Source organism: Leptonotus elevatus, chromosome 7 (assembly GCF_054856555.1).
Source record: "Leptonotus elevatus isolate MCC_2025b chromosome 7, RoL_Lele_1.0, whole genome shotgun sequence".
NCBI lineage: Eukaryota > Metazoa > Chordata > Actinopteri > Syngnathiformes > Syngnathidae > Leptonotus > Leptonotus elevatus.
Window position 1 is genome coordinate 8,388,361 of NC_141245.1, and position 8,955 is coordinate 8,397,315.

The following is an 8,955-nucleotide window of genomic DNA, read 5'->3' on the forward strand; positions in this document are numbered from 1 at the left end:
TAACTGCATTTATTATGTATTATGATGTATAATCATTACACACGCACTTATTCCAAAAGATTAAGTGATGTGTCGTGCATGACATTACACAAAATGTCAGCATACTGCACAAGACCTCAATGCACCTCATGAGAACAGTGTTCAGTCTGTCTTGAAGAATTAACTGGGTGTGAGTTTGGCTTTTCTTCCCTCAAAACATGGAGCAGTTTCAACAACGGGTGTCAAAAGAAAACATACAGTAAGAGAACAAAAATATTCTAAAATGGCCAAGTGAACAAAGTCTTCACACATTCAAAGTAGTGAAAATCCACTGATGCTCAAATGTATTTGTCCAACTTCACCATACACAATTAAAATGGTTAAATAATTTAACCATAATTTAACTTGTCACTTAGTGTATTAACTATTGCGAAAACCACAATTTAATTTCTTTGTTTTTACAAAAATTCTAATGGAATCTCCATGAGAAAACCACCAAGAAAAGAGTTACCAAAGGCAAACCAGCATTTATTTTATTTTTTGCAATTGTATAATTTATTGTAGCCTTGAGTGCTAATATGTAGCTGCCATTAATTCAAGTGAGTGTTACTTTTGTTTTACTGTAGATGTTCAAAGATAAGTTATGAAACGACAAGAACATCATGCTGGAAAGAAAGTGCAGTAGCAACTGTCAGAATATTGATATGCAACCTCCCCTAGTGGCGCAATTGACAAGCTGCAGTATCCAGAGAAGAACAGACACCAGGCGAATGATGTGTGTGTGTGTGACTGACTAAACTGGATGTGGTCTCACCTTCTGGGTTGGGAGCGACAGTCATCCTCGCCACTGCCAGACTCCTAGAGGAAAGACAAAAAGCATATTTGATACCAGTATCCGAGAGAACACTGTATAAGGTAGGAAGGCAGACCAGGCCATGATGGCTGCTCATATCACACTGCTGAGGCAGAAAATTAACCCTCCATGAAAAGTGAAAAAAGTGACTTGTCATTTTGGATATCAGGCACTCTCCTCAGAATAGACAGAAGGGATAAAGCTTAAATAGACTCCACGCTCTTCATTCGCTGCTACTAACCCCAGCATCCTCACCCCCATCCACAAAAAGCAATCATCCTCCCCCATCACAGGAACCAGTCTACCACAAACACAAACATTTTAATCCCTGCGCTAATCCCTCCCAAAAACTCAGGAACTTTCTCTTCTGCATCAATCTGTCAGCCCTGGTGAATTATTGAGCCACAACTACAATATGGAGACACTAGATGGCAATGGAAACAATAAGAACTTGATTTACGACGCAAATGTATCCTGACAAATGATGGTGACGGAGGAGGATGCAGGTGTAAGATTGTGAAAAGTTAGCTTGATCCACTGCTTCCAGTCCAATCCCACAGATTTTCTTAAATGAGTTGACAGCTGCCAGGCTGAGGGATGTTCTCAGTATCGGCCATCCCATAGCCTCACTTTAAGACAAACAGACAAATGGACGGACGGACAGCCACATCTGCTTCAATATTTTGGTTACCTAAATTGAAGAGTGAAAAATGAACAGCTCTTAGTCTGATGCTACACCTTTACCATCCTGCAATTAACACCAACCATAATATTGAATATATTCAACCAGTCGACATTATCATCTTTGTAAAGGCAGAAAACGTGGTAGTTGTATTTTGCATCATTGTATTGTGCAAGTGATTATAATGTCCCAGCGATGATGTTTCAATACCATAATAAGCAATGGGTGTAATGCACATCTCTATGGTTACCACAGTTGCATGCATGTGCAGGGAATGGCAGTACAGCCAATGAGAAGAGGGGATTTGGTGGGCTGCGAGGCAGATTACTGCACACAAGGGTGGCCGCTCCCTGCTGCGCTGAATGTGAGTAACGTGAGTCTGGGATGACTGCTGGCTCAATAATTTGGAAGATATGTTTAATGGTAAAACGCTAGAAAAGTAGAAAAGTACGGGGAATTGTACCACGCTTTTCTGGTAGTCGGACATTGCCCTTTTTTATACTGCTGCTGTAACTCCACTGTATATTGTAAACAGTATGGTTGTGTCTCACTGGGCATCATCATCAACACGCACCATCAGCACCGGAGCCCCCCAAGGATGTGTCCTCTCTCCACTGTGGTGCAAATTGGTGCAGCCAACACGACTTGGTGCTGAACACACCCAAGACTGTAGAGAAGAGCGTGGACTTCAGGAATCATCCTGTGTTACAGCTGCCCCTCACACTGTCTAATGGCCCTGTGTCCACCGTCGAGACCTTCAACTTCCTAGGACCTGAAGTGGGAGACCAACATTAACTCCTTCCTGAAAAATGCCCAGCAGAGGATGTAGATCCTGTGTGGCTGATGAGGAAGCACAGCCTGCCACAGTTGAGACGGTCCTATACAGCAGTCATTGAATCAGTCCTGTGTTCCTCCATCACAGTCTGGTTTGGTGCTGCGGCCGCCACAGAAAAAGACAAAGATTCGGTGGGAATCAGGGTTCTGTAGCTTTAAAAACTCCCTCTGGAATGGTTGTCAGATCAAATATGCTGCAACTCTTTCCCTTTCACATTTACTGAACACATGCACACAGTAAACATCCACACAACTCGTTTGTAAGTATGGTTAGAAAGTTTGCTAGTAGTTTGTAAGCCGACGATGCGGTCTGTTCAAACAAAACAAAACAAAACAGAAACTATGCCCGGCCCACTCCGCGTACATATGTCTGGATTAGGAATTTATAATCAAACAAGTTGCAAAGTGATACTACAGTGATCATTATTACAGTTAAGTGGTTTGACAATGAATACAAATATAATACACACATTGCAAGGTACGTTCTACAGAACTGTATATGAAGCGACATACCATGCATACTCTTTAAGGAAGCCTAACACAATTACGCACAGCAAAATTAACAGAAAGTTGACTGGAAAGTCCTACACGTATTGTTTGGTCTTATACTGATTTAAATATACTGTAGTTGCTATGAACACTTGATTCATTTATTCTTTCAGATTACAAAAAAAGCTTGTTTTGCCCATAAAAAGTGCAGGTTGTGAGCACAGCTTCTCAACATAAAAACATGTATAAAAACAACAACAACTGGAGTTAATAATGTTTAGTGAATGGCATTGGGTAACACATTTAGCATTGCTTAGCAATAAGAGAAAGCGTGCAAAGGCACTATAGACCTACATATTTTTGTTCAGCTGTTTGCTGGCCACCATAATAACTGCTATCTTAAATTGTCTTAAAGATCTTTGTGAATATACTGTATGTGATAAAAGTTGAAAAATCTAGACTGTGTGACAGACAGCAGATCAGGGTTTACCCCAGTGCTGTATAGCGGGAACTTTTTAACAATCCAATAAAACCAAGTGATGGAAGAAAAATATTTTATTCATAGTAAATAATTGAAACCTTAAAACATGCCATTTAAGAGACAATGACGGAATCACAGCTATCCTTAGATGTTGCAGCGGTCAATAAGGAATCTCAACAGCAGGTTTCAAGAATGCATTCGTACAGGAGGACGCCATCTACAACAGGACATCATTTAAAAAAAATGAAAATTCCATAATTGTTTCTTAAATGGCATGTTTTAAGGTTTTAATTAAATATTCTTCTTCCATCACTCTTGTTTTTTTTTGGATTGTAAAAAAGTTCCCTTTTTTTGTGTCACTCTGTACATTGCACAAAATTAAAACCTGAAATATTGTCAGCGCAATAATTCCAAAGCAATCTATCTGCAACGTTATTTTTTATTTGGGGTGTTGATTGTTAATTTTGACTTTACTGATGGTCTGATTAATCTAATTTAATATATAATACTTTCTGTGTTTTCTACTGTGAAACCAATTGATATTATTTTAATTGTATTTTTTTGTGTTTGTTAAAACCGTTATTTAAGATTGTGCCTTTTTTGTTGTTGTAAGACTCTAAGTTTAAGTATTGTTTAAAATTTGGTTTATAATCATAATTTAAAAAATGCCTGTCAACTTAGTGCTTTGGTTTTTTTTGTTACACGAGTCGCCTGTGGTGTTCTCTTCCAACAGCCTTAGCAACTTTTCTGGGGGGAATCCTGTCAAATCTTTCAAATAAAAAACTTTACATTCTAATTGTTGAGAATTGTTATTGCATAGCCTACAAGGACTGGGTTAGTGGTCAATTTGAAGCTGTTATTCACGTGACATGCCAAAACATCTACCGCCCAAATTAACTTTCAGCCAACCCTTTGCCACCCTAGTTAAACTTTCACCCCGTGGCTCCAGCCCATATCGAAGCTGTCATAACAGCCCAGCTCAGACCTTTAGTACACGCAGTTACACAAACTGTATGTATGGATGATTGCACTCCAACCAGAGGCAAGGCTCTTCAGCCCAAACACACATTATCCGCCGTGATTCAAGCCTGAGTCAACACTGGCCAGTAGGCTTACACGATAGTTTTATCTATGGAAGCCAGGCCAACACAGCCTGTCTCAATATGTGTCAGCAGTTTTAAGGCCCCATGTCGGAGGCGTACAAGGAGATAAGAGGTCTGACATGCCTGGCACACTAACCTGCTTTCAGGGAGGCTCCTTTCTCCTCACTGTCACTCTCCCTAGTCGCACAAATGGAGGTCAGTGTAGCAGAAGGGATGCTGACATGACAATACTGTACTTCTCCAACGACAACAGGATCCATTTAAAAACATTCAATTAGTCACGCGTCTTTCTGACCTGACTCAAGAGGAAGTAAGTTAGCAAACTGCTAATGATATAGCTTGTAGGTTTAAAAAATAATAACAAAAAAAATCCCAAAAGGTTTATGGTTTTAAAAATCAAACTGAGCAAACGAGTGCGTTAAATAACTCTGTTTTGCTGCAAAATTGGCGCTACATGTGCACAGTCAGCAAGAAAAAAAAAAAGCGAGCAAAACGAGTGATAGGGACGGAGGAGCTTTCCGCCAGATGTCAAAACAGTTGACCGATACTCACCGACACACAGGGGCTGGAGGTAGTGCTCGGTGTCGGTGACCGCTGAACGGTGACCAGCGCCATCCCGCCTTCACCTGCTGAGACCTCGGTCACCTAAAAGCGTAAAAAGCCGGAATACCGGACATTTTCATAAGACATAAACTGCAGTTAGCTCTGGAGGTTAGTCTGGTCGCAGCGAGTACCCGGCGTAGTAAAGCTCGACACTGTTGACAGATTCAGTGGCGACATCCGGCGATACAGGGTTCAAAGTAAAGTTGAGTTTTCGAGTCATCGTACTGTTATCTTCTTTCTGTGGTTCTATAATGACAATATTGGATTAAATAGAAAATTGTATATTAAAAAAAAATACATCAAATGTATAACAAACCAGTTCTTCAACAGTTCTGTAACAAAATTAAGTTTTATTTTGAAAGAAAACTCAAGCATAATTTCCTGCCGCTTTATAAACCTCCGAATAGCTTAATTTTTTCTGGTCTCAGCTGCTGATGTTGTACGCATGCGTTGGAGTGGCCAGCTGTCAAAAGGGCGTGAAGGCTGCCAGATGAAAACTCCTATCCACGGCAGGCCCCGAGTCAATCAAGTAATGTAATGAATGAAGAGGATTGTTGCACGGTTGCACCCATAGGGTTAAAAGTATGTATGTGACTGGGGATGTGAATTTATTCTGCATGTCATGAGTGGGGTCATGTCTGTTGTAACGGCAGGAGATGACCTGACCCCGTGCAATCTCTTGGGATGTGACATACGGGTGTGGGGGTGAAGGAGGTGCTAATGTGTTAATGCGTGTGTATGTTCTCAATCTGTCATTTCACACAGAAAATTACTTGTCATGGTCTTATCTTAATTAATTTGAAAATGATCACGTCTTTACTTTAGATTTGAATACACAGACATGCAAAGGGGGTGGGGGTTCAAAAAAGAAGAAGCTGAGAGTTATGTGAAGCAACTGATTCATTGCATTATCTGGGTCATTGCCAGTGCCTCCTCACCCTTCCCCCTAACTGCTTCCTCCCAATCCCCCCACAGCCCCACCCATCCTACATTTCCTTTTTATTGATCATGCAATCATGATAAAGAAAACTGGAAGCTATATGGGACTTAACACATAATTTGATCGTATGGCCACATGGACTCTGTGCGGCAACTGAGTGAAAATTGTTTCATTGAAAATTAGAGATAAACACAGATATGGTTGCAAAAAGCGGAGCGTCAGAATGATTGAAGATATTCCCTCTTTCCACTCGCACCTTTATAATGAATGTGAGCGCTCGGTCTTAGAGGCCATCTTTGGCCTTCTTCTCGCTGGATCACTCAGTATGCAAACCATGTGAGAGCTACATTATGACTCTTTGGAAGACAAATGAGCGGCCAAATGAAGGTGACGATGGACGAAGGCCGTATGAAGAGAAGACGCTTTGCAAAAATGGAGGTGACGAATGAAAGTCTGCCGTAGAAAACAAGATTAGGATTAGAGCGGAGGTTAATTCTACTTTGGGACTTTATAGTGTCCTCACAGAAGCTATAGATGAAAGACGATCCTCTTATAATTAAAGCTTTGCTCTGCATTAGAGATTGCATCAGATTAACGCGTGTGTCTGGTTAAGAGGGTGTGTGTGTGTGTGTGTGTGTGTGTGCTTGTTGGTATGTATGTGGTAAAAGAAAGCCAAAAATAATTAGCACAAATCAGACAAGTCTATTGGCGTACCAATCAACAAAGGATTAAGGGTTTTAGACAACAAAATGAAAGCACTGTTATCAGTGTCACACCCTGATCTCATCTCTACATGGAGCTTCAGTCCTCCCCAGTGGTTAGTAGTGGTCAAAACAGGTTGCTTCTATTACAACAGCATGTTTTTGTACCAACAGGGGGAGACGCAAGCCCATTTGAATCATTTCTTGACTCCAAAGGTGATTGGAAATGTGCAGCTCCCCACTTTCTACTGATCAGGTCTGACTGAGATGTCTGATGTTCACTTTGGTGATGATTAATATGGTGGAATTGTTTATTTTAAAATTTAGGTGATTGAGAGAAAACCTTTACACAACAGATAAAAGCTGCTTGTATACATTGTTTTGGGTCTAGAATAATTGGATCGCAGACATGCAACTATAAATTCATTCATCAAGGCAACTGCATCTGCAGCACATCTGCACCATTTTGGTTTGTGCATTCCATGTATAATGATAATGACAGACAGAACAATTAAATGCTCCTCCATTAGATGGCAGAAGTTACAATAAATTCAACTGCTGTCATTCATACAACAGAATTCATCATGGCTTCCTGCCCGTGTAATAAATATGTATGTATAAAAATGCTGTATCTCAGCTTTGTGTCATAAACTTTAGCAATGAGAGGCTGCATACAAGAGGGTTCGTACTTCAAGGAATGGGGCCACATCTGGCCCACCATAACATTTTATGTGGCCCGTGAAAGCAAATTATGTGCATCAACTTCATGTTTCTTGCTAAAATACAAAAATTGCAAATTGTTGCGAAACTGTAAGCATTTTTTGTTACCTGTCCCCTTTTAAAATAAATCGAATTATATTGGAGTTTTTACTGCCCTCTCATTTCAAATCTGGCTATTCATCAATTTGTTGTGCATGTGTTTATTACGGTTCACAGCAAGGTTATTCTACAGTATTGAAAACTGTGATAAAATAACTCAAACTAAAATTGAAAAAACATTTTCATTAATGAAATAAAATAAAAACAACAAATATTTTTACAAAAAGTCAAACTAAAATGACGTCTAACAGAACTTATCTAACTCGACAAACACTCCATGTATAAACCCCCCCCCCAAATAAAACTAAAACTAATAAAACTTAAACTAATTAAAACTAAATGTTTTTGTTTTTTTAAAGTCTAAACGAAATAAAAATAAAAAATAGCTATTATATACATAAAAATAATCAAAAACTATTACCACACTGGTTCAGTCATATTGGCCCGCCGAAGAAAACTATGTGGACCATGCAATACATTTTGACAACCCTGATCTAGACCAAATCATTCATATAAATTCACATCAATGGCAAATTTAGATTTTTACAGTACAGTATTTCAAAGCCAAACTCCTTTTCTGCACTGTGCTACCCACATTCAATTACTATTGAAGATTTTTCATTAATATATACACCTTTTTCCATTTTTTCCTTGTAGCGAGAGGACAAATATTGCTTCTGTATTGTTTATATGTTAAGAACAATGAAATGATCCAAAAAGCCAGGTGTGTGTGTGTGTGTGTGGGTGTGTGTGTGTGTGTGCGTGTGTGTGTCGTAGAAGGCCTCTTCTGAATTGATAAGATGGTATTCTCCCTTCTTGCAAAATTAGTTCATTAGAGAAGTGAAAGCCGCCCATTGCAGGGATTCAGTGTTCCTGTATGATAAAGGACTGGACCAACTGATTGGAGGCAGGAAAAAAAGATTTTCATTTCCTGTTCTTCAGAGACAGCGGCGGTATCGGAGCATCAGCAGAGTGCCGCGGTTGTGGAAAGAAATGGAGAGCGCCTGAGAGGACAGACGGAGCAAGTTAGAGAGGTAAATGCCAGGATTTTATATCTTGGCCTGAAAAAGTCCCCCTTCAGATTGAAACTGAGAGCAGTCGGACAGAATGAGTTCAAAGATATGTCAAACCGAGCTGCTCTGTGGAAAAGTCAGTGAAAGCAAGCCACTCGGGTTATCTCGGTGCAGGAGGCCAAACCTAACCAGTCAAAATGACTTGAGCTTGAGAAGTAAGATCCTCCAGCATTCAGACTACAATACGGGGAGATGAAATGAACCGGAGGTCTTGATAGACACCTGATAGTGAGGCAGGGCTGGTCGGGAGATGCTGAGATGACAGGTACAGCTGAGGAGGAGGGATACGCCGGCGCCGCTCCACTGTTTAATATAGATCAGCGGCGATTAGCCGGGCCCGAGAACACAGGATGTGTCCGTCAGTCAGTGGAAGGGAGCGCAGAGGAAATTGCCACAAT

The 8,955-nt window shown here is 40.3% G+C and overlaps 1 protein-coding gene across 2 annotated transcripts in view; it reads right to left on the minus strand.

Moving 5' to 3' along the window:
- Nucleotides 1-5,146, minus strand: part of ssh2a (slingshot protein phosphatase 2a) — a 34,307-nt gene extending 29,161 nt beyond the window's left edge. The window contains exons 1-2 of one of the 2 annotated variants that reach the window (XM_086081027.1): nt 4,974-5,146; nt 794-837 (exon numbers count right to left, since the gene is read on the minus strand). In XM_086081027.1, coding sequence (XP_085937153.1) covers nt 794-837; nt 4,974-5,036 — 107 coding nt within the window. In that variant the 5' untranslated portion in view covers nt 5,037-5,146. Of the gene's footprint in view, nt 1-793; nt 838-4,557; nt 4,620-4,973 lie in introns of those variants that run through there. The other variant, XM_086081028.1, reaches the window with a different exon arrangement.
- Nucleotides 5,147-8,955: the final 3,809 nt, after the last annotated feature.